At 49.7% G+C, this 27,353-nt stretch overlaps 3 protein-coding genes across 4 annotated transcripts; 1 reads left to right on the plus strand and 2 right to left on the minus strand.

Moving 5' to 3' along the window:
* CERS5 (ceramide synthase 5) lies at positions 1,236 to 19,851 on the plus strand. 2 transcript variants are annotated; one of them, XM_021379246.1, is made up of 11 exons: positions 1,236 to 1,347; positions 1,432 to 1,636; positions 7,069 to 7,174; positions 9,273 to 9,403; positions 10,366 to 10,423; positions 11,014 to 11,064; positions 11,719 to 11,811; positions 13,158 to 13,286; positions 13,571 to 13,677; positions 15,550 to 15,706; positions 18,557 to 19,851. In XM_021379246.1, exons 1-11 carry the CDS (start codon positions 1,251 to 1,253, stop codon positions 18,707 to 18,709), a joined length of 1,287 nt encoding a protein of 428 aa, XP_021234921.1. In that variant the 5' UTR covers positions 1,236 to 1,250; the 3' UTR covers positions 18,710 to 19,851. The 2 variants fall into 2 exon arrangements, with proteins under 2 accessions (XP_021234921.1, XP_021234920.1); XM_021379245.1 differs by having other exon boundaries at positions 1,310 to 1,328; positions 1,406 to 1,636.
* Positions 20,607 to 21,040, minus strand: LOC110389244 (cytochrome c oxidase assembly protein COX14). The gene is made up of 2 exons (XM_021379249.1): positions 20,922 to 21,040; positions 20,607 to 20,855 (listed from the first exon to the last, which is right to left on the minus strand). The coding sequence occupies exon 2, from the start codon at positions 20,845 to 20,847 to the stop codon at positions 20,689 to 20,691; it is 159 nt and encodes a 52-aa protein (XP_021234924.1). The 5' UTR covers positions 20,848 to 20,855; positions 20,922 to 21,040; the 3' UTR covers positions 20,607 to 20,688.
* Positions 22,553 to 27,345, minus strand: GPD1 (glycerol-3-phosphate dehydrogenase 1). Its single transcript, XM_021379248.1, has 7 exons — positions 27,158 to 27,345; positions 26,573 to 26,713; positions 26,043 to 26,181; positions 25,068 to 25,180; positions 24,541 to 24,774; positions 24,257 to 24,363; positions 22,553 to 24,063 (listed from the first exon to the last, which is right to left on the minus strand). Exons 1-7 carry the CDS (start codon positions 27,263 to 27,265, stop codon positions 23,967 to 23,969), a joined length of 939 nt encoding a protein of 312 aa, XP_021234923.1. The 5' UTR covers positions 27,266 to 27,345; the 3' UTR covers positions 22,553 to 23,966.

Here is a 27,353-nt window from a genome sequence, read left to right on the forward strand (position 1 = left end):
TGAAAATGCAGTGAGTGCTCTGCAGCAGCAGAAGAAAATGTGCTCCTTTGTGCCATTGGGAAGGAGAGAGAGAAGAGAACAGCCTGATCTTGGGCTAGCATGTATTAGCAGCTGCATGGCATGGAGTATACAACTTGTGGGCTTTTTTTTTTTTAAGGGAGAACAAAGCCTTGGTTTGAATGGGTAGATACTGCAGACCTAGGGAAGCTGATGTACAGGTGCATATTTTCTTTAATCTGTAAATCCTTATCTTTTCTTACTGATTTCCTCAGTAAATCACCAAGCAATTCTCGCTGGAAGCTATTGGTTCTGGACTTGGGACTTATTGGATTTTCCAACTCCCTGTTTCTTAGGAGATGCAGCTGAGCTTTACAGTGCATCCCCAGTTATGTGATACTAAAGCTGCACGGCTGCAGTTCATAGAGATTTGTTCTGGTTAAACCTGAGGCACCTGTGAGTCCTTGAGATACAAGGATTCTGACCACTCATTGAACATATTCACAGAGAAATTAGTGCTGAACTGGTTCCACTGGAAAAAAAGTGCGGATATTATGAACTGCCACCTCCTTGGATCCATTAGTTACTGTAGTAGTTGAGTGCTCAATGGGCCATTTAATTTACTCTCAGCTGGATAGATGCCAGAAGGGCTATTACGGGACAGATGGATCTCTGCTACCATGTACACGGAAGTTGGGGCCGAGTACCTTTATGGAGAGCTTTAGAACATAATTACCAAACAGAATACAGCCTTTGTTCCTTGGTAACCCTCAGTCCCAAGCCCATCACATTGAAATAATTTTCTGAACGTTTTGAAAACTACTGGGAAAGATTACAGCTTTTTCAATGTGTGAAACCCTCTAGTTTTGCACTTAGATGTTAAACCACATCTACGTTAATAAGATGAACCCTTGTTATCTCACCATGAGCTCCTCATGTGAGAGCTGAATGTCTGTCCTTGCAGCTCTGGGCCCTTCCCTGTAGCAGTGAGTGAAGGGCCGCAGGCCTGGCTGAAGACTGCTTCTCGGGCCTCAGAAGACATTCTTGAGACTTTTTAAAGCCGAACAATCAGCCTTTTTTTCTTGTAGAAACGCCCCGACTTCTCTGCAGCGAGCACTTCCCGCCCATTCTCCTCAGGGAGCGCTGCGGGGAACAGCGTATCGCGCGGGCTCCGCTCTGCGCATGCTCCGAGTTAACGGTCCGCGGAGGGGGCGTGGCCATTGGAGCCGCACCCCTCAGCGCGTCGCCTGCGCATGCGCCCTGTGTGGCGGGAGGAAGTGGGCGGGGTCAGGCGCGGAGCTCCGCCCACTGTCGGTGGCCGCCGCCGGGGCGCGGGGGGGGGGGGGGGAGGCGGGGGGGGGGGGGGGAAGAGGGGCCCCGGCCGGGTGGGGGGGGCCGGGGGGGGGGGGCAGGGGGGGGGGTGGTGAGGCGAAGGGAGGCGGCGGAAGATGGCGGCAGCCGCGGCGGCGGCGCTGCGGGCCTGGTTCTGGAACGAGCGTTTCTGGCTGCCCCACAACGTGACGTGGGCCGACCTGGCCGGCGAGCCAGACGGCGGGCTGCAGTACCCGCGGGCGAGCCACGTCCTCTCCGCCTTCCCGCTGGCGCTCGGTATCTTCGCCGTGCGGCTGTTGTTCGAGAGGTGAGCGCGGGGCCGGGGCGGCCCTCAGGCGGCGGCCGCTGCCCCCTCTGCGCTGTGGTGCGGTGCGAGCCCGCCGGGGTCACTTAGCAACGCGTTGCGGAGCGGCGGCCGGGGCGGGGCAGGCCGCGCGGTGCCGGGTCCGGCTCGGTTCTGTTCGGCTCCGTTCGGCCCGACGCCACTCGGTTCGGCTCGGAGTCCCGTTTGCCCCTCAGGTCCCGTGTAGGCCTCAGGCCTCCGCCCGGCGCTCGTTTCATCGCTTTGCGTGGAGGAAGAATGCTGGAGGGGCCGCCCTCTGCCTTGCTGTGGTTCCTGACAGCCCCCTGTACGCTGAGGGATTGCAGCACCGTGTCAGGAGAACACACCTTTATTTCCCATCCCCTGGAAAGCCGCCGCTGTGCAGGTGGCAGAGGGTGTAGGGCTGCTCCGTGCCTGCGGTGTGCTCTCCCTGATGGCTCCTGGGTGAGGAATCAGGGCCTGCTCTGCTGGCTGCTGCGTTTCTGTGGGTCCCCGCTGTGCCGGAGGTGTGGGTAGACAGCGTCTGCCCACGGACAGGTGTGGTTCAGCATTTCTCACTCGGTTCAGTATCCATAGTGTGCGTTACCTCTTCCCTGGGGCTGCAGTTTCTGCTTTTTGCGATGGATATCTCTTACAACCGCACGTGGAGCAGGCTGTGTGGCTGACAGGGATACTAATTAAGAAAGCGGCTCGGTTAAGAGAACACTTAGGGTGAAGCCAATTAAGACACCTCAGGTACCTATTTAAATAGTTTATTAAAGGCTGAATTAATCCTACCTTTCTGGACGTGGTGAGTGGATGTGTTTCTCTGTGGAAAGCATTAAAGCGATTGGGAACTGAGTTGGTTTCATTTTTCAGGTTTTCTGTAGGAGGTGCTCTTTTTTTTTTTTTTTTTTTGAGCTTTCAGAGCTTAAACAAGAAAAGGAGACTGGAGCAGAGCAAAAAGAGAGAACTGCAAAGAAAAACATGGGTAAGCAGAGTAGGAGAGAAATGGAAGCATCTTTGTTTTTTTGCCCTGTCCATCTTCTCTCTTTCCCAGTACCTCAGAATGCTGCTCTCAGCTCAGACCAGTACAGAGGACCCGGGAACACAGACACGTGGTAGAGTCAAAGCCCACTTCTGACTTCCATGGCTGCCAGCAGATGAGGAAAGGGATCTGGGAGGGAGAGAGCTGCCCCTGGCTGTTATGGGGGTCTTAGAGGGAGTCTCCTGGCTCCCTCAACCCTGGTTGCTGCAGGTGACGTAGTCTGGGGAGGAAATACAAAACATTTTTCTCTCTGGTGAGGCAGGCAGAGGGGTACAGTGCATCCTGCTGCGCCTAGTAAGACAATCTTCCTGCTAGCGGTTACTTTATCCTGGTAATGCTGTGCCCCTGGCTTATTCTTTTGCTGTGTTAATTCAGGGAGGATTCAGGTGAGAAATTAAATGTTCCTCCTCCAGCAGTGGAACCTGGAGATCGTGGCCTGGTTCCTGCGTGCGTTGGTTCCTTTTCTTTAACAGAGCCCCAGTGGTGGTACCCTGAAGTGAAAGCAGATTGTGAGAGCAAAATCCAGGGCTGTTCCTGGTATGTTTGTTTCAAATGACCGTATGTTTCAAGAAATGCTCTCTTCTTCCTCCTGCCACTTTGAATGTGTCATGATAGTTCAGGTTTGTCTAATGAAATCCCCTTGTGCACATACCCCAGCTGAGGCCTTGGGGATGATTAAGGCTTCTTTGATACACAAGTGGCAGTCAGACTCAATGACTCAGAACTTGAATTCTGTTCTCCTGCAGCTCTTTTTTTTTTTTTTTTTTCCCTTCATTTCTCTCTGTCCTCTTTTTGTAGGAGGTCTTCAGTGTGAGGAAGTGCATTTCTGTGGCTGAATGCTCTTGTAAATCAGCCTTTACGTCATGATGTTGGTAAAATATTCATTAGGCTGAGTGTGGGAATAATGTGTGATGAAGAACTGAGTCAAAGGGATGAAGCATGCAGGGCAGGAAAAGGTCCTGACTGCGCTGGAAGTGGATTTTGGGGCAGGCCAGAGAAAGAAGGACCTCTGCTTACAAATGTGTCAGATTAGAGTGGTATTTTTTTTTCCACTGTTCCTCTTGCTGTCGTTTCACCCTACACATCTCGTCCCACTGCAGGCACAAAAAACCTCTCAGGTATTGGGGAAGACCTGGAGTCTATTACTTGTACAAGGTGATTGTAGTTACACTGGAACTCCTTTTTGCTTACACTCACTGGCTCTGAGGAGGGATCTGTGGCTTGAGCTCAGTCTGGCGCAAAAAGAAAAAAGGTTTTAGGTGTTACTTTGCCAAATCTGTTTGGGAATTAGGGACAGTTCTGGAGTGAGGTGAGCACTGAAGGAGAGAGATAACGAAGAGATGAACTCTCGCTTCAGGTACATTGACTCTAGGATGTGCTTACTTTATCAGTCTTTCTATTTAGGGAATTGTTCTTCTTTCAGAGCTGTAGGAGGGAGCTAGCAGAGAACCTGAAACTTCCAGAAGGGAGGGCTCATGAGGTACAACGTGACTAGAAAGTGCTTGTTAGATGCGAATCTCTGTGCTTGAAAACTGGTGCTGGTTCCAAAGTCTTAATAACCGGGATGAAAATATAGCTGGGTAAGTGTGACGTAGGCCAATAAACAAATATGGGTTCACAAAACAGCAATAAAAGCTGTTTTGTGACGAGTTTACACGACGATAACTCCTTGCTGGGAGGGCACGGCACAATCTCGACCTTGGGATAGCTCCTGCAGCAGAGATTTCTGTGGCATCATAAAATAATTAGGTAGGAAGGGACCTCTGGGTCACCTTGTCCAGTCCCTTCCACAGAGCAGGACTGGCCTTGGAATCGGGTCGGATTGCTCGTGGTGCTATCCAGTTGTGAATAACCCCAAGAATGGGGGTTCTGGAGAGAATGGGGATTCTACAATGAGGGTGGCATTTTCTTGGCGGCCAGTGGGACCCTGGGGTGCGTGGCCAGCAGGGCAGCGAGGTGCTCCCCCTTCTGCTCTGCCCTGGGGAGACCCCATCTGGAGCACTGGGCCCAGTGCTGGGCTCCTCAGCTCCAGGTGGAGCTGTCAGAGAGGTGGGAGAATCCTCAGGAGAGATGCAAACCCACCTGGGTGCTTTCCTGTGCAACCTCCTGTGGGGAAAGTGCTTTGGGAGGTGGGCTGGGAAGCTGCAGAGGTCCCTTCCAGCCACTGCCCTCTGTGCTGCCCAGGATGCCCTGCAGGAGGCCGGCTGTGGGCTGGAATTTGCCCCCCAGTGCACGAAGCCATTGCTGGGTGAGAGGAGCAGCGTTACCACGCTGGGCTGCACTTCCTTAACAGTAAAGAGATCCATGGCTGCCATCGTTTTTCCTTCCTATTGCTGTGGCTCTGCCTCCATGACTGTGACTTTTCCTCTTTGCTTACGCTGATATCTGCTTGCCTCTGCGCACCGAGAAATGTTTGTGTGTGTGTTTTTTTTTTCTGTTTTGCTCTTTGGTCCCCCTGCATGCTTGGCTGAGTCCCGTGCGGTGCCTGTAGCCCCTGCTTCACTATTGATTTTTTTCTTTTCCTGATTTCTGGACACATCTGTATTTTCCCTAAGCCTTCCAGTGAAGGAAGCTCACAGTCAGGAGCAGTTTTGTGCAAAGCTTCAACGTGTTTGTTTTTTTGTAATCACTGGGTCCTGAAGTGAATTATTTCTTCTTATTTCTCTGTGTTTGTTTGAGGCGATGCTGTTTCTTCTTTCCTTGATGCTTCAGGTTTTGAATTCCCAACTAACGCCACTTTTAGGACCATGGGAGCTTCCTTAACCATTCCCTCTCCTCTTTACCTGCTCTTAAAACAAAAGCAGCTCTTTATGGAGCTGTAAGCACCGTGTCCCAGCAAATGAAACAGAACCGTTCGGCATCCGGTGAGCACACGTGAGCTGCTGCGCTGTTGTGGTGCATCCTGGAGGAAAGAGGAGCAAAGAGATGGGCACTTATAACACCATTAACACGACTTCTGGCTGGTGGGCCAGATGGTGGAGGAAGCAGTGAGCCATCAGAGCAGGGAAGAGCCAAGCTGAAAGGAAATCAAGGAAATCACCCCTTCCTTTTTTTTTTTGTTTTGTTTTTGTTTTATTTAGCTGTGGCTGTTGAAGTGAGCAGGACGTATGAAGAAACAGGGCAGGAACCCGGCGCTGTGGCTTCTATTGCCCGGGGGTTATTTTCTAAAAGCAGCAGAGATCATTTAGGATTCGTTGTGAGCAGATCCATAATTTCTCGAGGGGAAAACCCTACAACCTGTGTCTGTTCTGAAGTGCACTCGTTGCTGTTCGTAACTGAAGTGCTGGCGGTGTGCTCCCAAGCATGGCTGCAGCTGGAACGCTTGTAATAATGGTTCTGTTGAATTTGAATCTCATCTTTTAAACACAAAAGGAAATGGCAGCAAATGCGATGGCAGGAAAAAGCAGCATTTTCTGCTTAATCACACTCTGAGTCTTCTAAATGGAATACATATGTGTAATGAAGTTGTCTCTGGAACACTCTCTGTTTTGAAGCAAAGTAGATTTAATCATGCAAGTGTTGGGTCCTTTTCAGAATCGTTTTTGAGAAGCAGGATTTTGCATGCTCTCAAATTAATTGATTCTTTTTTTTTAATTTGCTGTCATTGAAATCTTTTACCCACCAGCAGGAGAGAACACAGTTCAGACGTTCGGTAACATGTGCGTTTTCCACAGTGTCTCTTGGCCAGTTTGGCACAAATGTACAGCAAAACACAATTGGTTTTGAATGTGCATGTATTCATGTCACTTGCAAAACCAGGTTTGCTTTCAGAGTGTCTGTGCTATAAAGTTCACCAAGTGCTCGGTCAGCCTTCATCAGCTTTTGGAGAATGTGGTGGTGCAGCACTGAGATGCTGAGGTCTGGGTCTCAGCCTGACTTTGGATGTCTTCCCCACCTCTCCTAGGGAAGCAAGCCACTTTTTTGGTTTTGTTTTCCTCTTAGGGGGAAATAAATCTGTGTTTGTGTCTTTTGTGAACTGTGTGACTTGTACTTCCTTTTTGTTCTGAGCCGTGTGATGCCAAGAAGCATTCTGGCAGTAAGGCGTTTGATCTGTGGTGCTGCAGGGGCTCTAGCAGCCCTTTGCAGAGGGCTCGTGTCAGTGATTATTTATTATTTTTATTTATTTTTGAGTGGTGCAAGTCACATGGGGGAACACGGCCTGATCCTACAAGGCCAGGGCATTAGGATTGAACTTTTCACCTTAGATGTGTTACAGTATGTGCTGCCTGCAGTTACCGTTTGGGTTTACAAAAGGTACACGATCCTTGGAGCAGTGCGAGTGAAGATCTTCAGAAGCATGTTGGATAGGTTTTGCAGTCTGTGAGAGGCTAGGGCTGTGACTTGGGTGAGGTAAACGCGTCTTGTTTTAATCCATCTCTTTGTGTTTCAGGTTTATTGCCAAGCCGTGTGCCATAAACCTTGGCATACAAGACAGTGGAGCTCACAGAGCCCAGCCCAACGCGATTTTAGAGAAAGTGTTTACGTCCATCACTAAGGTGAGTTGCACTGCTAGGAACAGAGACCTGCAAAGGAGGGCATGTGGGTGGGTTTCTGTCTCCCACTTCTCTGGCTTGAGAAACACGTTCCATCCACAGTGCATTCATCCACGTGTTCTTTATTTTCCTTTGCCTCCGACATGTCTGTCTTGTAGGAAAGTAAATTCTCTTTAGGGGCGGCCTGTGCTTTTGCACACAGAAGAATCTTTTTTTGAATCAAAATTGTCCTCTTTTAAAATAAGAGTTTTCTTCCTTTAGTTGCCTGCCTTTGTCGCAGCTGTTACTGCTGTAATGGGCAGTAATTGTTGGTTTACAAAAAAATTGCCTGGCATCTTTCACTTCCTATTGGAAAAGCACTGCTCTGCTGCGATCTGCTCCTCTGCTTTCATTGGCCATCTGGGGGAATGCTTTCCTCTTCCTGTGCCAAGTGGAAGTCACTTGCTCAAGTAAAAGCATTCAGTCCATGGAAGCGCGCCCTGACAAGCAGTGGGATGCTGACTGTTGGCAGCAGGTATTGCTTTTATTCTACGTTTCATGGCTTTTCTCTCGCTTGAGCTGGCAGTGCTCCTTCACTTTGGAATGACAGAGCTGCGTGCTGTCTGTACTTTGGATACTGACAGTTGAGTCAACACAGGTGGTGGGATAGATTTTCATAAAAGATATTGAAATGAAAGGCTTCATGTTCTCATTTGATGACGTTGAACTCCATTTTGAGTGGAGCGGAAAAAGCACTTGGTGAATGGAGGGGAAATCGTATAAAAGCCTCAGCAGAACTTGCCTCATGGGAACAGAGAAGTTCAGGAGTACTTGGGATGAGAAATGTACAGGAATGCCCCTGTGATTTGATGCCATTTTTGGGGAGGACTTTCATGCAGGGGATGTCCTTGGAATTAATGTTGAGGAAACCCATGGGGTTGCGTGCTGTGCAATACTTACCCAGCTTCTATGAAAACAGAGCTTCAATTTCCTATGCCAGCATGCTTGTGTGCTGTCAGATTTGGAGAATGGAAATGCAGGGTGGCACTGATGCAGAGGGAAGATTTCAGTGCTGTCTGCAATGGGAGCTCTGTGCACTCTCCTTTGAGGCAGGTTCACTCTCAGTGTAGCAGTGGCCTGAACCATTGGAGCCTGGAGAAGAGGCAGGAGGCCTGCTTGTGATGGAACTACGAGAAAGTCGTGGTTTCAGTACTGCAAATCAGATGACAGATTACCTTGTTTTTCAGTTCAGCAGTCTGGTGACTCTGTATTACGTGAGCATTCTTCGTAGCTTTCTGGGTTTGTATGTAACTTAAGTGGTAGAATGGGTTTGTCATCTTGCAGTTGTAAGAGCTCCCTGGCAGAGCTTGTTAAAAGGACCCTGGTCTGAAACTAGTGTGGCTTATCTCACCACTGGGCCATTGTAGATGTGGTTATCAGGTTTTGTTCACTTTTTCTGCTCCTGTGAATCCACTGATGTCATTGTTCAAACAAACAAACTGCCAGTAGAGTTTCCAGTGAGAGAACGGGGGTGCATTCTTCATTGTGCAATTATTTCCATTTCCAAGTTTAATTTTATTCATACACTTCAAAAGTGATAATGGAAATAACGCCGTTTCTCTGATGCCTTTTTCGAATCTATAAGCATCAAATGTGTTAAAGCCAAATTCTGACTTCAAAGTTTCCCTAAACTTCACAGTGAATACCAACCCTTCAATGTATTCAGCTGTCATCTTCCTGAGTTTCAGGCAGTCTGAGTTGATGTGCAGGTTTTAACAGGTAGGACAGGACATTTTAAAAGCTCCTCCTCTCCTCCTCCCAAATTTAGAAACGGAACAACTGCATTCTGCATAGTGATGCGCTGTCAAATGATGAAACAGATGAGGAAATGTTAAACCACAAGCATTCTGAGTACTTAAGTCATTCGTGGCTTTTGAAGGTTAAATATGAATGAATATGGCAGCAGGTTCCTGCTTCTGGCATAGTACTACTGTTGGGGTTAAACATGTGCCTTCCTCGTGGGTTTTGTCATCCATGCACGGATCCTATAGTAGTGCACAGAGGTTGTCAAACTGAAAGCAGGTTGAGAAGGAGAACTGACGTTTGTTTCATTTTCCTTCAGTCTCCAGATGGAAAAAGGTTAGAAGGCTTGTCAAAGCAGCTAGACTGGGATGTTCGAAAGATCCAGCGCTGGTTTCGGCATCGGAGGAACCAGGACAAACCCACCACCATCACTAAATTTTGTGAGAGCATGTATGTTCGTGCAGAGGCCGAGCTGTGCCTCCATCTCTGAGCTCCAGCTCCTTGTTCTATCTTCTCACTGAAACTGTGGTCAGCTGCTAACTTAAACTGGTGCCTGGGGGTTGGCTGGTGGGAAGGAAATCCTCCTGTAGGCAAATGGAAGAAGTTAGGAGAGTTCCCTAGCATTCAGCATTCTACAGTATTTGGTATGTGTGCATGAAAGCCCGGAACACTTGTGCAGGAGTTATTCTCATCAGTGATGTGAGAGTGAGCCATGGCTATAAAGCAGACAGTAACACTTCTGTGTGTGTGTGTGCACATTTGCCTGTGCACAATTCAGTAATTACACTGAAGACAAGTTGGCTGTCTGCACAGTTATGCTGTAGGCCAGCATTTTTCCCAGGCACAGTGACCTTATGTCTTACAGTGATGTGTGTACTTCTGTAGACACTTCCCGGATTCCTCTGCTTTTCCCTTCAGTTCACTCTTTTGTTCTTTGTTTCTTTCTGAATGCTTGTAGTTCCCCTGTTAGTGCAGTAGCATCTGAGTGCTTTGTTCCTGACTTCTTGTTTCTTCTGTGCTGGTTTCTTTCCTTTCCAGTAATCTTCTTCATATTAATTCTTCCCCCAGTATGATTTTGCCTACTTAAAGCCACAAGGTAAGAAGGACAAATATATGTATTAGGATACCTTCTGGATAACAGCTGCTTTTCCTGTTGTTATCTTGATGTTAAAGCATATGAATGTTGCATGCTCGCTCTGAACTTGGCTGTCGATGCAAACAAGTGTGTGAAAACTCTCAAATGGGTTTATCCTCACACAAAACATTTACAAATGAAGGATTAACAGTTAGTGGGTGAATGCTTTTCAGGTGTCAGAATTACTTTTTTTTTTCACAGTTGTTTCAGTTTTTGTTACAAGTGTTAACGAGAAACTATTTCTGTTTCATGTTTCGTATTTTGCTTCTTTTTCCAGGTGGAGATTTACATTCTATTTAAGTATATTTCTGTATGGAATCAGGTTTCTCTGGACGGTGAGTTGATCTGTCACACCCCTCTACACCCTCCCACCAGGTTCTTCTGTGTGTTGTGCCACTGGTTTAGTGCTGCAGTGCTGAAATTTCAGGGGTTTGACTACAAAAAGTGTCCCTTGTGCTTGCACCTAGCTTCAAACAAGGGGAGTTTGGTGATAGTCACCTCTGTGGGCCCTTATTTGACATCCTGGATTTTCTACGTAAAGGCCACTTTGACAGTGTAAGAAAGCTTCTAAACAAATCTGTCATTATGTTTCCATACTAGAAGCTTATTAGTTGTGTTACAGGAGAATAGGACAGGCCTGCTTTCTTGATATAGAGAGAGATTTTTTTTTTTCTTCCCACAGGGATACAGATTTATCTCTGGGTCATTATTATTAGAGCTGCGTGCTTATTCTTTGAATTTCTGTTGTGTTATAGTTTGCCTTTAGGTGCAGAAAGATTATTTTAAATCATTATTATGTCTTACAGTAAATTTCGCTTGGTACGAAGGTAGAATTTCAGTGAACTGGAACTGTATCGGTCGATTGCCTTAGATAATAGGGAATTAAAAAGACCAGCAGAATAATAAACTTGGCTTTTCCCTTCAGGCACCTTGGTTTTGGGACACACGACAGTGCTGGTACAGCTACCCCTTTCAGGTAGGAGATAAACAGTAGACTCAAATATCCCGTGCAGTTTCTTAATTTTGTTAATGACAGCAAATTGAAACCGAGTAGGCTTGACTCTTTCTCATTCTGTGGATGCTACCCAAGCTGCAGCCTGGTAAGCTTCCCAATTAGTGAATTAGAGGCCATCTCTTTTTGAAGGCACAAAGATAGCGTTGCTTTGTGTCTTCCAATCCTGGTTATGTAGGTTTGTCAGCAGTGGTGTTTCTTCACATAGAGCAGCTCATATTCATTTTGTGTTTTCTTGCTGCTGAGATGATTAAAAGTAACTTATTTACAGTGTTATTTTAATTATGCATCAACTGTGATTGTAGAGGGGCCAGCCAATCTGGTTCAGTGCCTGTTTCTCCTAATCCAAGAGGCTGCAGTATAATTTGTAAACACTGAACTTCATTCAAAACCTAAGATTCTCCTGTCGAACACGCAAGGTTGCTTGTGTGACTAAGCCCTGTAGTAAGGCGGCTGTTGCTTAAGCTTGTTTTAACTCAGCCTTAATTCTGGATCTTTTAACTCATGCTCAGCGTTCTGAAGGAACACACTGGGAGGGGAAGGAAGGAAAAAGTGGATTGTAATGTAAATTTTGAAGTACTTTGTCTTCTAACTGTGCTATCTTTGTTTGTTTTCCAGCCTCTAACATCCAGGCTTTATTATTATTATATCTTGGAGCTGGCCTTCTATTGGTCTCTCATGTTTTCTCAGTTTACAGACATTAAACGGAAGGTGAGATTAACCAGAATTGCACTAACTGCTTTGCTAAATAGACCAGGCTAACAAAGACTGTGAGTGTGCTTGGCCAGTAAAGCTGAAGCGTAGTAATAACTGAATTTTCTTCCTCGTTCATGCCTCTCTGTAGCCTACCTCCTTCTCTAATCACTATACAGTCCTGGAGGAAGGGAGGAACAAGCCTGCCATGTGACCTGCTGTATCCTTGAGAGGCTCTTTCATCTTCCAGGGGAAAGAACAGCATCACTCAATACCTCCTAATAAACAGTTAGCATATTGTTGCAGAAAAAAAAAAAAAAAGAGATTTAACTATAAGGCTTTCAAGAGGACAGGAAAAGAAAATGCTCTAAGCATTATCTTGCTGAGCAGGATGAGAAAATGGCAAACATCGAAGCAATAATACATGTGGGTTTTTTTTGAAAATAGTTTTTTGTCTCTGTGTAGCAGAATGATGACTGGTCGTGATTGCTGGAATCTAATGCTGTTGTGCTGCATTCTAGGATTTGGCTCATTGTTGCTGCTGGAAAACAGTTCATAGTAAATCATGGCTTATTGCTTCTGCTATACAAACTTCAAAGTAACAAATGATCCCAATTCTTGCATCAACTGTTGGAAAAAAAAAAAAAAAAAGTTCTTTGTTTTTCCTGTACTGAAATATTAGCTCCAGGATGCAAAATATCTTGGAGCTGCAGAAAGGAAGTGAATAAGAGCATCTGTGATACTATTTGCAGTATCTAATTCCGTATCCTCTGTTACATTCCCCATGGTAAGGTGCACTGATGTAGAGTGTAAGTGTTGGACCCAGGGGACCGAACTAGAACACAGCCTTGAATGTATGTGCATTGAAAAAACTTTCTGAATGGAGCAGCCCAGCTCTTGCTGTTGGATTATCTTCTGTTCTGTGGCTGCTATGCTCTGGCAAGCTTTTGCATGCTGACAACGGTAACAGCAGCGTACTTATAATTTGTGCCAAGAGCTGATAAGACCAGCAGTGGGACTGTAAAGCCAAAGGGAACCAAAAATAATGGCCATATGTTGTCCTGTCAATCCTGTCAGAGGATTCTGCAGCCATACTTGTCTTTGTCTTGAGCGTTTGTGCCAAGGAGACTGTGTTGTGCCTGTGCATGCAGAGTTACAACTTTACAGAAGCACACGTGCTGGGAGAGAGCTTTCTGGAGCCTCCAGTGATGGGGGCTGATGTGTGATGAGCTGTGCTTTGTATGAAGTGGAGTCCAAGTCTGAAGTTATTCTGTGACCCCACTTGGTCAGTTTTGTGGCTCTGCTCCAAGCATCTGTATTTGTTTTGACAGCCAAAGGGTATTAATTCATCTTTCTGTTTCCAGGACTTCCTGATCATGTTCGTCCATCATTTGGCCACAATTGGACTCATTACGTTCTCTTACATGAATAATATGGTGCGTGTTGGAACACTGGTGCTGTGTCTCCACGATGCATCTGATTTCCTCTTAGAGGTGAGTTTCCTTCCCAGTCTTTCTGTGCCTCCTGCTGGGCTGCTCTCAGGGAAGCGAGCTGACTTCCCCATTTTTGCTGCGCAGCATTGAACACGCTGTAATGTCTGCGTTGCTGATCCTGCTTTGTCGGCTTTTCCTCATAACTGCTGTAGTGCTGAGAATAATCCCTAAGTATTCCTAACTCCTCACAAGTGTGATGGCTTGAGGATTTTGAAGCTCTACAGCCTGGTAATTACAGGATTGCACAAAGGGAATCATATTCTCATGTTTCTCATCTCTTCTAGGCTGCCAAGCTAGCCAATTATGCCAAGTACCAGCGTCTCTGTGATGCCTTCTTCATGCTCTTTGGTGTTGTGTTCATTGTTACACGGTTGGGCATTTATCCTTTCTGGTAAGCACCTTGAACTGTAAGGTCCTGTTTGTCCTTCCAGTCCTTTAAGCAAAGATTTTGTACTTCTTGCAAGCAGTGCAGGCTGTCCCTCACGGCAGCCTGAAGTTGCAGACAACCCAAGTGCTGTTTGGAGCAGTGCTTTCAGCCAGGAGTATGAAGAAACCTCTCAGCAGTCAGTAAGAGAGAGTGTGAGAAGTGACTGGAATCTTAACACGCAGCTGGCCCCTCTTTCTCTTGCTGCAAAGTGATGACAGCGCTCATTAGTGGAGCACAGTCAGCTGCTATCTGAACAGCTCAGAGCACTGTTTGCTTCTCTTGACTTGAGAAGTTTTGGAAATAGTTACAGAAGAGGCATAATTTCTTGAAGGAAATTTAATTTCTGAGTATCTGGCTTAGTCATCAGTGCAGCTTTTGATTTCTTGTAACGCTTGTGTCCTGCCCTTGAGTCGTGACTGTTGAGAGCCTGAAATAGGTCTGAGGTTTCTTGGGAGGCACAACCCTGGCTAAATAGCTTACAGTTAATTGTTCTGTAATGACGTTCTCTGCTGCCCCGCTAGGTCAGGCTCAGTGAGGTGGTCCTGGTGATGTTCTCCACCTTGTTTCTGTTGAAAGAGTGCACTGAAAATTTGTTTGGAGCTGATTATTAACATAATTATAGAATGATTATTACTTTATTACAATGTTAATTTTGATTTAACTGCATATGGTTATTTCCTGAGCAACGGGCAGCCTGCATTCCTATTCTTTTGGGGTACCCTGCTGGTAGGCAGAAACAATACTTATGTCTCGATATCAGAATTGCAATTAAAGCTCTTCCTTGTTTCCCAGTGAATGCATCAAGGGAATCAAGATAAGGAGAGGTTTTAGTACTTAAGTCTCCAGAGTTTCTTTCCCTTGATAGATGAGATTGTTGTCATTGTTCTCCTCGCTGTTGTCTGTTGTGAGGTGATGCTCTTGCATCATGCTATTACTCAGCAGCCCTGTAAATCTTTAATGTATTTTCCACTGGCTGTAATGTAACTCCTCATCTTTGCAGGGAAATCTGACAAGCTTGCAGTGGTATTGCAGACCTTATACTGGTTCACCTCGCGTATATTGCCTTCCCTAATTAACAGTGTAAAGCACCGACAGACCTCTGGAGCTGCATACCATTCACTAATAAGCTGACCACAAGTTAACTGCTCCTGTAGCTGTATTTTGGGGCCTTGGGTTCTTCTCTGACAGGCTTGTTTCTCTTTTCCTGTGAAATGTTAAAAGCTATGCAAAACTAACGGTGCCTGTAAAGGTTTCTCCACGCATTTCTACTTCATAAAGTGTAAATTGTTTATTACATCACTTAAGTACTGGCAATAACTTCCAGCGATGAGAACAGCAAAACAGTCTTGAAAGAGAGCAAAATGCTTTGTCTGTGAAGCAGCTTGTTGTCCTCCAGCTTGGCAGGAGGAATCTGTAAAACTAGGGGGGAAGGGAGGGAGGCCAACTGGGAATAGAATTTGCGTGATTTTTAAAAATGGGTGAAGGATGAATGTGTTCACAGTTGTTTTAGTGACTGGCGCAGTTTGACATCACTTCCTGTAAAGTTATTGTAAACTCTGTTGAGAAGGAAATTGGCAGCAGATCTGTACGTGTAACCAGACTGCATAACATTCACGTCTTCTCCTGTTTGTTGCTCAGTTCCAGTGTTTCTAATTGGCTTTAGTCTGTCTCCTAACTCTGGCGAGAGATCAGATGCATCACGGCTCTGACAGGAGCAAAGCAACAGATGCTTAAGTGAGATGCAGGCTGCTGTGCATCTGGCCAGTCATCTCGGTGGAGAGCTGGAAGCCATACCACCAGCACAGCCGATCTGTAATGTGTTTCTGGATCTCTTAGGATTTTGAATACAACCCTATTCGAAAGCTGGGAACTGATTGGTCCCTATCCTTCCTGGTGGCTGTTCAATGGCCTTTTGGTAACCCTGCAGATCCTGCATGTCATCTGGTCCTATCTCATCGTACGCACTGCCTACAAGGCCCTCGTGCGGGGAAAGGTAAGGTATTGGGGGCTGCTTTGGGTCCCCTTTTCTACGAGCTCTGTGAAGGAATTATGAGAAACTGGGCCATTAGTGAAGGCTGGTGCTAGTTCTCAAGGTAATTGCATCACGATTACTTTGTAGGGCAGTTTGTTTCTTTTTTTAACCCTGGTTGCTCTGCAGACTGAAGCTGCCAAGTGCGTAAAGAAGCAGGGATGCTTTCCTCTCTGTTCTGCTCATGCAAGGAAACAACACCATTTTCCAGTACACTGAGATGTAATGATGATGATGACTCATTTGTTACATGCTTTGTTTGGAGATCAAGGTGGTAAAAAAAACCTCATTTTTAAATAATCATTTAGGATGTCTTTTAGCTTCTAGCTTTCCAACATCTGCTGATTCTTGGGTTGTGCTGAGGATTATGCATCTTCCCTTTTAGCAATGAAAGGCTTCTGGCTGCCAGTGGGAGCCAGGCATTGAGCTGCAGAAGCAAAAGATTATCAGAAGTACTGGGGAGCAAGCTGGTTGTCACTGGGCTGGTGGGGTGCAGTCTAGCTCCAGTCCTAAGTATGCCAATTTTAGTTGTGCAGGGGAGCCTTAAGGAGAGGGAGGGTTGAGACTCCAGCAGCTGGTAAGTGGCAGATGTTATCCTAAGAGCAAACAGTGCTGATGTTTGGCTGTAGGCTAAGTTGCCAAGCTTAAAAGTTGCACTTCAGCTGGAGGCGTGAGACAGGGCAAGCAGCCTAGGAACAGATTTGACACCCAGCCAGCCCATCAGAAGCCACTTCCTTTGCATCTACCGAAGTGCAACAGATGGTTTGCTAGCACAAATGCCTTTTTTTGTCATCTATCTGATATCTTGATCTGAGTTTCTCTCGCAGCTGTACTTTATTTTGTGTTTGACTTCTTAGCTGCCCACACATGAAATGTAACCTTGAAAAATATATGTTTGTGGCAGTGTTTGTCAGGGGAAAATGTATTTTAGAGCATGCACGCGAGTTTTGTCATCTGTTCCCCACAACTGCTACTGCAAGGCTCTTATTTTCTATGCAGCTGTTTCTACAGCTGAGGTCTATGTCTTTTCCCTTTCCTTGCTTTTCTCCTGTCCAGGTGACCTAGCCAGAGAAGGGACTCTGAGCTTTGTCTTCTTCACTCTTTTCTCACTCCTTTTCCTCTGTGCCAGATTGGAGCTGGACAGTTTCATCCTTTGCATGTAAGTGTGATCTGTACTTCTGTTTCTACCCTCTTTCTAGGCTGAGGGGAACACAAAGCACTGGTCTTGGGGCTTCAGCTGGGTGGTGCCTTCTCTTAAAATGTTTGTTTCTGTGGCTGATGCAGTGCTGGCTCTGATCTTGTGTTAAAATGCAGGTTTTCCAAAGGTCTGAGCAGTGATCTGTGGCTTGTTCTGATGCCTGATGACTGCATGGCCTTCACCTGTCTGATTTGTAGGCTCACAAAGATTCTGATGTCTCTGTCTTTAGTGCTCATTAACACTGCTGAGTGAAAGAGGGCAGCAGAAAAGCAATCCTTTTTGTGAAAAGGATTACAGCAGTTATGGGAAAAATATTGAGAGATCTTTGCTTCCTTCCAGTGACCCTTTGCACTTCCAGTATAGGAGGAGAAGGGAAAGGTACCAGAAGTTTTGGCAACAGACAAAAGCAAGTACATCCAACAGGCCCATCAAAACCCATCCTGGAGATCATTAACTTTAGCTGGCTTTCTGCCACATCTTCCTTGGAGCTGAAACCCTCCCATCAGGCACTGTTCGAAAGCCAGAACCCATGCACAGAACAGGCAGGGCAGGATCAAATCCCGAAGCACCTGCAAGCAGGCTCCCCACAAAGTGCTTGCACATGAGGTGAATGAGGAGCATTAGCTGCAGACAGAAGCATGGAAAGCCTGCCCTAGGGGATGTAAAGCAGGAGGCATTTGTGCATCCAGGAGGCACTGGTGAGTTTATGGCTCTGGAGTCCAGCCAGCGACCAAGGTGCTTATTTGCAGTTGGGGCCGGGCTTATGGTCCCTTCCCTTGTGTCCTGGTGTGCTGTGGATGCACTGCACTCCCACGGCACTCCCACAGCAGGTAGCAGCGATGTGTACCAGAACTGTGCCTGAGGATGGTTCCAAAGGTTCAAAACCCCACATACAAATGGCATTGGCTGGCTTTGTAATCGCCTTATAACCAAAGCCCATAACCATAGGGCAGTTCCCTGTGGGCTGAGATGCTTCATCTGCTCCTGGGCTGGTGTTAGCTTGTTGTCTGTTCTGCAGCCTGCTGCCCAACCGTGCTGCTCCTTGTAAATGAGTTCTCACAGATGAACAACAAGCAGTGAAAATGGGAGGCGCTTTGTGCAAACAGTAATATGATAAATATAGCTGGTTAATTTTTAAAATATCAAAGGCAGTCCCTGTAGGACAAAGTGTTCTTTCTAGAGCTGATAGATATGTATTTTGTCACTGTATTTGCTGATAATTATAGTGTGAGAAGATTTATTATTATTATTGAAAACATTTATCTGGAAAAGCAGCCTTTAACCAGTCTAGAATGCAACTCTTGGAAGACACAAGCAAGCCAAGATCTCTAGCGTCCTCTGATGTGGTGAGAGTGAAGTGTGGTGCCTCGCAGTGTACAGAGTGTTTGGAAAACAGAGCTCCTAATTCCCAGCTGTCTTTTTCTACGTCTGTCTTGTGTTGTGCATGTGATGACAGGCTCTTTAAGCTTTAAGTTAATAAGGGTGGAGTACAGAAGGCACTTGTGACTGGGGCTGGTTAATCCCTGGGATACAACCTTCTACTGTTGTAACTTTCTGTGAATTTATCGACTTCCCTCTTCCCCTTTCCACTACCAAATCTCCCTTGGATTGTTCAGGTATCCAAAGATGACCGCAGCGATGTAGAAAGCAGCTCTGAGGAGGAGGATGTGACATCCAACAGCACAAAAGGAGTTTTCAGCACTTCGAGCAATGGCTCCAACCGCATTAACGGCCACGTGGCCGGCGGGCAGTGGACAGAGGAGGAGTAAGGCCCTGGGTTGGCCTTGAGCAAACACGAACTTGTCTCTGAATATTTAGATGTGTTGAACTCCGCATTCCCAAGTGATTTTTAATCAAGATATCCCTTCCCCAGAAACCTCCAGCAAATCTGAAACGGGCACAATCCAGACCAGTCAAAGGCTTGCCACGACAGAAGGGAGAAAGCCAATTACTAGGGCAAAAAGAAAACTGCAGATTTCACTTTTAAGCCATTTTGTACTTCAGTCTTAGCCCCATCGACATTTGCAGAGGTATCTTTGTATGTGACAAACTGGTTTTTACTGGGATCAACTCAAGGTGGAATGAGTTTGGCTCAGCTGGCCGCGGTTGGTGAACGTGCTGCCTGGGACAACGGTTCATTCAACGCAGGCTCGGTATCGTCTCCTTGGTGCACTCCATAAGCTGCTCAGAGCATGGGGAGTGCCTGGTTTTCTGCTCCCCACGTACAGGCTGCAGCAGACTCGTCCCTCTGTGCTACAGCCAAGCTCTGCGTTGCGTTGTGCTGCAACAGGAATGTTGCTCCAGCTTGTCTCTGGGGTGCTCTGTGCTAAGGAGGCTATAGCTTGTTAACTCTGCTCTCAAGAGGGACCAGGCCAGCATTTGCTGCCTCTTCTGGTGCTGAATGCCCCTCTGAAGCCTCAATGACAGCCGTCTGAAACAGGGGAGGGGATTCCTTATTGCCCCTAAGACAAGTCTCACAATGTATACCTTTTAAATCTTTTTTTCTCTTGCAAGTTGTGGTTTTTGAAGACGTTTCTAGATCTACTGGATGCCGTGGGCTGAGCGAGGAACTTGAGGGCAGATCAGTGCTGGGGGCTGTTTTCAGCTTTCCACATAATAAGGGGTTTCAGTCCTGCTCAGCTGGGCTTCAGGACAGAAGTTAGAATGGCACTGCTCTGATTCTGCAATTTTTGTGGAAGAAATCACTGGGCTGGAAAAGCAGCCACGCTCTGTGGGCTGTGCTTCTTTTTATACTCGATGGTACTTGGGGGCAGTGGAGGACCTGCATGTCAGTCGTGAGCAGAATTTTGGAAACTTCTTGAGTTGTTACCATTTTATACTGTTGTTTACTCTTATCTCGATTAAAAAAACAAAACAAAACAAAAAAAAAACCAACAAAGCACTTCAGAAACGTGTTTCCACTTTGTTAATTTGAAGAAAATGAAATGAATGAACGTGTCCTGGTGGGCAAGAAGGCCTCCGGGACCCTGGGGTGCACTGCACGGAGCATAACCAGCAGGGCAAGGGAGATCCTCCTCCCCTTGGCTCTGCACTGGGAAGGCCACAGCTGGAGCACAGGGCTCCCCAGTTCCAGGCAGAGTGGGAACTGCTGTTGAGAGCCCAGTGGAGGGTGCAGAGCGTGGGGGCTTGGAGCAGCTCCTGGTAGGGCCAGGCAGAGCCCCAGGGCTGTTCACCTCGGGGGAAGAGAAGAGGAGAGCGGATCTGATCAATGCATGGTGACATGTGAAGGGTGGGGGGCAGGAGCATGGGGCTGGGCTCTTTTCAGTGGTGCCCAGAGCCAGGACAAAAGGGGAACTGGGCACAAACTGGAACCAGGGAAATTCCGCCTGAACAGGAGGAAAAACTTCTTTGAGTGAACCCTGGGACACGGTGCCCAGAGAGTTCGGGGAGTCTCCTCTGGGGAGATCCAAACCCACCTGGATGCTTTCCTGTGCAACCTGATGGGGATGGTTTGGGCCGGGGGAGCCTCAGAGCACCCTTCAACCCCTATGGCTCTGTGACTCTGTCAGTCTCTTTCCTGTGGTTCTCAGCAGCTGCGGTCTGGCCCAAGAACCACGTTCTCTGTTCCCTTGGTGAAACGCGTTTCTAGGCACGAGGCTGTTTTTAGACCCGCTCCCCGCGCAGACAGCCGCAGCACCACACTCAGGCGTTTCCACGTGATTTTATTGCGCTCCGGACCCCTCCAAGAGCACAGCTCGGTCCTGCGGCAGCCCCGAGCCTTCCGCCCTCAGCTCTCGGGGCCGGCCGAGGCCTGCCGGGCGCGGCGGTTCTGCACCAGGCGGTAGGCCCGAACGCCGCACAGGTAGCCGCCGTACGCCGTCAGCAGCACCATGGAACCGGAGAAGGCCTTGTAGCCGAAGTCAGCGAGCTGCTTGCCGGACACCATGGCCGCTCCTGCAACACAACGCGGCGCTCAGCCCCCGGTAGCGCTCCCCTCTCCCGCCCCATCCCGCTCCCTACCTCCACCCGCAGGCTCCGTTTCCGCCGCCGCGCCTGCCTCAGGGCCGCACTTCCGGCCAGCGCCCCGCCTCCCCGCGTCACGTGGGAGGGGGAGGTGCCGCCGCGCTGCCTGCTGGGAGATGCAGTCCGCCGAGGCGGGAGGCGGCACCACAGCGCCCCCTCGCGGAGCCGCTCCTTCACCTCCACGGTGCCCCAAGCGCTCAGCTCCCCCCGCGGCCTGCCCCGCTCTGCACGGCGGCTCCCCGCGCCTCAGAGCAGCCCACGCAGGGCCCCGCTCCCCTCCTGGCCCTTCCCAGCACCCTGAGGCGCCTCTGCTCACTTCCAGCCGTCCTGTTCAAGGCTGAGGCCTAGCGGCCTGGAGGAGACGGCTTTCAGCTCAGCGAGTCCCCACTGAGGGGAGCACCGGGCCTCTCCCCCTCGCTGAGGGCTCCCAACCTGAGGAGCTTCTCCAAGAGGACGCTGAGAGTTGTCCCTGGCCCCACTCCTGCCCGCTCCTCAGGCTGCAGCACGGTGGCCCGGAGCTGCAGAGCCCTGAGCCGTGCAGGAGCTGCAGCGCGCGGATGTGCTGAGGCTGCAGAACATAACTCCAAATGGCAAAGGGAAGACTTTTTATAGCTCGTGAACTCCAACACTGGTGCAAAAGGCGTGGGCTGTTGGAAAGCGGGGGACACTGAGCACCCCCAGGTGAGAGCTGGGGCCTTGAGGGCCTGCAGGAATGCACAGTGGTAGAGAAACACCCACTCAGATTGATGCGTCCCCACAGCAGATGAGCAAACAGCTGAATTCCAGTCCAGAACGAAGCTTCACATCCTGCTGCAGGTGCTGACAACAGCAAGCCGAGGTGAGAGGCTGCAGTGTTTTGAGGGAGGAGAGCTCAGACCCAGGGCATGAGCCTCAAGTGGGATTCCTGCAGCCCATCAAGACAAAGGCGAGCAGACGTCGTGGCAGCCCTGCATGAAGACACTGGACTTCCTTTATCTTCCTTCCAACCTTGCTAAAGTTCTTCATCAGAGGAAGCCAGAGCTGGCTACTTTGTGTGCTTTTCAGCTCAGTTGAATTTAAAGGTCGTAGGGTGCCACCAAGAACGCGTGTCTAATAAAAGGCACAGAAACAACTGCAGTGCCAGCAGATTAAATTCCCCTAGCAAGAGAGTGAGCGGAGAGCTAACGGGCCTGGAAAGGTCACTCAGTGTGAGATGCATTTCAGAGAAAGACAGCGATGAAGCAAAGAAGTTGGGGAGAGATAAATAAAACAGTAGAGTGTCCCAAGAAACTGAGGCAGCAGAGGAGGGGAGGGTTGGGGTACAGGCTGCACAGCGGAATCCTAACCTGGCTCCTGCAGGCCCCAGGTAGAGTTGGGATTCTGTACCCAGCTCAGCAACACAATCTCAACCCTCTCTAGCCCTCAGCCAAGTTCCACTGGAACTGCTGCTGAAAAAAAAATCAAGTGGGATGCTGTGCAGTGTTCTCACCCAGCAGCGTCCTGCAGGTGCGTTCTTACTCACTTCTGGAACAGCACATAAGGCTGCAGCCCCAGGAACGAACTGACAGTGCCCTCTTCTGCACCCTTAGCAAGAGCAGCAGGCACCAACTCAAAGACAACGATGCACTGGAACCACAGAGCAAACAGCCTCCCCTTCCTTCTCCAAATTTATTACGATTTTAAACATTCATGAAGTACACTGCCAGTCAGAGAGCCTGAAGCACTGGGACCTGGCCTGAGGGCATTCAGCGAGACCTGCAGCGGCTCCAGCCTGCCCCAGTTGGGAACAGCGAGCCACTGGACACAGCAGCCTGAGCAACAGCAGCAGCAAGCCAGCGTCAGAGGGACACGTGGCAACCAGCTGGACAAGGGGCAAGTTTCAAAGGCACAGCACAAGGTACGAGACCTCTGTCCCCTGCTGTGCTGCTGGTGGTCTCTCTGTACCTGTTGTGGATCACGTCCTTTGCTGCCCCTTGTGCTGCTGGTGGGCAGTTTCCACCACTCTCAGAAGAGCAGGGAAAGCGTGGAACCTGCTGTCTCAGCTCCTGTAAATCCACACAGAAAAGCAAAGGCCAGCCTAAGGCACAAAGTGGAACAAGCCAGAGAGAAGGCAAAAAGCTGCTGTGGATCATTCCTCTAAGAGCAACAGCCCAACTGCTTTATCAGGTACACTGCCAAGGGCTATGCAGCCTGCCAGCTGCTCAGAAAGACTTTGGGGCAGTTGGTCCCTGCATTGCCAAAGCCAGCCAGAGAACAAACCGATACGAGGGAGGAGGGCTGGCCAGGGACAGCCAGCGGGCACAGAATTAGCACAGGCAGATCAGTGACAAAAGGGGTCAGAGGCCAGGGGCGGGTGTGAGAACAAAAAGTGAAATCACTGAGCTCCAAGGGCTCTCTCTGGAGCTGCCCTCACGCAGGCAAAGCGCCGGCTGTGCTGTGCAGCAGAAGCAGCTGGAGGTGGCTGAGGAAGCTGCACATGGCAGGGGGCAGAGAGCTGTGCTGGGGCTTCTTGGAAGAGTGATGATCAGCTCCTTTGAAAGTCCTCGGGAGCTTCAGTCTCTGGTGGAGCCTGGCAGGGAACTGTGGCCCCTCTGCGAGGCAGTTAAGACAAAAGCAACAGCAGCAAGCAGGGAAGAGCTGGTGTCATGCCAAGTGGCCCCACGGGGCTAATAGCAAAGCTTGTCCTGCCAGGCAGTGCCTCCTGCACAGCCTGTATCAATCACAACGACCTAGCAGAGTCTCTCTGAGAACTGAATCCACCGAAGCAAAAGAAAGGGAAAGGAGGAAGATGCTCATCTCCGCTCAGGACAGGACCTAGGCAGCAGCAGAAACTAAATGAGCCCTTCAGAGAGAGAGAGGGAGATCAGCAGGTACCTCCGTGCAGGTGCCAGGCTCAGACTGGCAGTCTCCATGGCTGAGAAGGGGAACCTCTGCTCTTGCAGCGCCCTGCAAAGGCTCCCAGAAGTCTGGACTCCTCACAAAGCTGTAACAGCAGCAAGGTGGTGCAGGTGGGAGCTCACTCCTCTTCTCAGTGGGATCCGTGGTTTTGCAGGCAGAGCCCATTTACATGTGCTCAGGGTGGTTCTGGAGGCACGTGATGACATCAGAAACAGGTTTGCCCTCATAGCAGATCTGATAGACAGCTGTGAAGAGGGGGAACCTACGGGCAGACCAACACCATCACTCAGAGCAGTCACAGCACCAGGTGCAATGGGCAGCAGCAGGTGGGACTGCGGCCCCAGCTCCTTGGGATCAGGCAGCGCAGAGCTTCACCTGAGCAGGGGGGACACTGAGGGGGGTGGAGGGGGATTTCCAGCCTCAAAAAAGCAAATGAGGGAGATGAGATCACTCACTTATCCACCATGTTCTTGGTTTTAAGGATGTGATTCAGCTCAGCAGATGTCTGGGGACCCTGCAGCTTCTGCCCATTCAACATCTCCTTCTCCAACTGCTCAATGGACTGAAACAACCCAACAGAGAGGGAGTTGGACACTGCCATGCCATCCACCACCCCATGTTCCTTCCCTGGAGCTGGGTTGTGGCACTGGGCAAGTGAAGGCCAATACCCCGGTGCTAACTGGCCCCACTCTGTTGCAGGTTTAAGGCTCCCATTGCTGCTGCTCCCTGCTCTGCTCACCTTCCCAGTCTTGGCAAAAGCCTCGGCCACTTTGCGGTTGCGGCCACCGTAGCAGGTGGTGATGACATCAGCGACCCCACAGCTCTCCAGGAAGGTGGAAGGGGTGACAGGGCCCTTGCAGAAGATCTTGGCGAAGCTAATCATCTCCATCAGCCCCAGACGGATAACAGCAGCCTTCGTGTTGTCTCCAAAGCCAAGACCATCGCAGAAACCAGCCGCTACAGCCACAATGTTCTGGAAAACACCAGCACGGAGCGATGTGTTCCCAACAGAACCCGGGGCACTGCTGTATCCACAGGTGCCAGTGTGATCCCAACAACAGAGTGCTGCCTGCCCCTGCCTGTCTGGTGACCACCATCCCTTCAAGCAGCTGAGCAGGACATGCACAGAGCTCCCTCTGAAGCCTGGCCTTCTACCCAACTGTCTCTGCAAGCTGGAGTGCAGTATCCAGAGATCATTTAGTGCTCCCTGCAGAGCTCAAGCTCTGCTAACCGAGCCCGGCAAACCTCAGTGAGCAGCTCACCCACCTTCAGAGCCCCACAGATCTCTACAGTGTCAGCTTCCTCCACCACTGTGACCCGAAAGTTCGGTGTCTGCATCAGCTCCTTCAGGATCTGCCCATACTGTGCGTTCTTACAGCCTAACGAGACAATGAGAGAAGGGACAAGATGATGGGGCAGACCCTAAAGGAGGACTGCATTCCAGCCCGCCCATGTGGTCCTGCTGCATTCAGCACGGTGAGAGGAATCCGTTGCCCAAATGATGGGCATGGCTAAACATTTGCAGGCCCACAGATTGCCAAGCACACATTGCCTGGCAGATAACCAAAGTTCAGACTTGGAATTCCTAGAAGACAGGGACGATCCCTACCACAGAATTGGCGCGTGCACTTTTAAAGGCGACTTCAGAGACTGCAAATTTGGGTTTGGAGACTGCTGCTCTCCCTGCAGGGCCCTGCACGAGAGTGTTTCTGTGTGCTCACAGTGACAGCATGCTCTGCTTACACCTCTCCAGCCTCCTGCACGGCTTGTTTGCTTTTGTTCTAAATACAGACACTTTGAATATGGTAACTTCTAACCCAGAGAACTGTTCTGTTGGTTTTGGCTGCTGCGTGTGATTCACAAACAGCGTGGAGGATGGCAGGAGCTGCCACCAGGTGAACTTTGAAGCAGCCCCGGGTAGCAGCAACACGAGTCCAGGTGAGTGTCCTTTGAAGCCCAATGAAATGAAGGTAAGTGAACTATTTCCTAACGGGTCCCCAGTGCTCACCCCGTTCATTTGTGCCAGGCTGACTGCCAGATGTTCATAGTCAGTGCTGGCAGGAGCTTCCAGACACACGACTTTGTTTTTAGCAGAGTGAGCAATCACGTTGCTCTGCGGATGAGTTCACCCAGCTCCCATAGAATCTCACTGCCTTCAGAGGGAAGAAGGGCCCAGGCAGCATCACATTCTCCCCTTTGCCTCTTCCTGCTCATCAGGAATGAGGGATGCTGGCTCCTTACCGATGGTTGTTTCGCAGAACTTCTCTTCTGCCACTTCGCTGGCAATGTTGGCCCCCATGAGGACGCTCATCTCAATTCCCAGTTTCTCATGGATGATGTCTGAGATCAACCTCAGCCCATCTGGTCCTTCATCCACCCCCTGGGAGACAACCAGGGGCAGAGATGAGCTCGTGGCCCGGGAGTCCTGGCCCTGCCCGCCCCAATCCTGCCACTGCTGCGCCCCGATGCCGCCATCCCAGCAGCCCCCCATGCTGCACCCCACTCCTCCCAGCACCTGGGATCTCCCATGTGCCCTCCCCCTTTCCTATCCCAGTACACCTCCAAATCCCCGCAGAGGCGCTGCCCATACTCCCGCATGTACTGCTCGAAACCCAAACCCTGTTCGTGGCAGGGAGCTGGTCTAGATGACTGTTAAAGGACCCTCCCAACTCAGAAAATGCTACGGTGCTAAGATTCTACGACTCCAGTTTTCTCCTTGAAAACCCCAGCGCCCTCCTGGCCATGCCCCTGCGAGCTGCCCCCGCTCACACCTTGATGAGCGACATCCCGATAGCACCTTTCTTCACGTGGGGCTTGATCTGGTCGCAGACTTTGCCGATGAACTGGTGGGGCACCACGAACAGGAGGATGTCAGCCCCGGAGCAGGCTTTCACCAGGTCGGGCTCTGCCACCTGCAGAGCACAGCTGCCATCAGGAGCTTGTACCTGATGCTTCGTAGTGAGGGGCCTGCCCTAACCCACAGCAAGGGGAGCAGGGGCTGGGGGTTTAGGGGACAAACTCTGCCCCATGCTCCCCTTCTAGACGGACTGGAGAACCGCAGAGCGAAAGGCTCAGCCTGGCTCCCTGCACGCCAGCTTGGAGGCAGCAACGCGTGGCCTCGAGACCAGCCCCTGGGATGCCAGAGCGGGGGCAAAGGTGGGCAGCGAGAGCAAGCAGGGCTGCAGCTCGTCCCAAAGCACGCCACAAGGTCACTGGGAATGCAGGAGCCCCGCGCAGCCCGCTGCACCCCTTCCTCCACGCTGCCGGCGCATGGGGCTGCGGCAGCTTTTTATTACCTGTCACCAGGGTGATAAAACACGGCCCTCGTGCTCAGCAGGCCGCGGGCAGGCACTCACCACGTTGGGGGGCAGCTTGTGCCCCGGCAGGTACTTGACGTTCTCGTGCTCTGTGTTGATGATCTCGGTGAGCCGCCGGCCGCCCACCTCCTCCTCCAGCACCCACATGTTCACCGTGTTCTCGAAGGTGCCCAGCCGCGCCGCATTGCTACCCACGATCTTAGCGATGGCCGAGCCCCTGCGCGGGGAAGGGGGG

Source organism: Numida meleagris, chromosome 32 (assembly GCF_002078875.1).
Source record: "Numida meleagris isolate 19003 breed g44 Domestic line chromosome 32, NumMel1.0, whole genome shotgun sequence".
NCBI classification, from domain to species: Eukaryota; Metazoa; Chordata; class Aves; order Galliformes; family Numididae; genus Numida; species Numida meleagris.

Coding starts and splice junctions, on each gene's coding strand:
- LOC110389244 (XM_021379249.1), bottom strand. CDS start 20,847: ATGGTGTCCGGCAAGCAGCTCGCTGACTTCGGCTACAAGGCCTTCTCC.
- GPD1 (XM_021379248.1), bottom strand. CDS start 27,265: ATGTGGGTGCTGGAGGAGGAGGTGGGCGGCCGGCGGCTCACCGAGATC. Junction 25,181..26,042: donor GTTCTGCGAAACAACCATCG/GTAAGGAGCCAG, acceptor TTGTCTCGTTAG/GCTGTAAGAACGCACAGTAT. Junction 24,064..24,256: donor ACCAAGAACATGGTGGATAA/GTGAGTGATCTC, acceptor GTCTGCCCGTAG/GTTCCCCCTCTTCACAGCTG.
- CERS5 (XM_021379246.1), top strand. CDS start 1,251: ATGCGCCCTGTGTGGCGGGAGGAAGTGGGCGGGGTCAGGCGCGGAGCT. Junction 11,065..11,718: donor GGTACAGCTACCCCTTTCAG/GTAGGAGATAAA, acceptor TTTGTTTTCCAG/CCTCTAACATCCAGGCTTTA. Junction 13,287..13,570: donor CATCTGATTTCCTCTTAGAG/GTGAGTTTCCTT, acceptor CATCTCTTCTAG/GCTGCCAAGCTAGCCAATTA.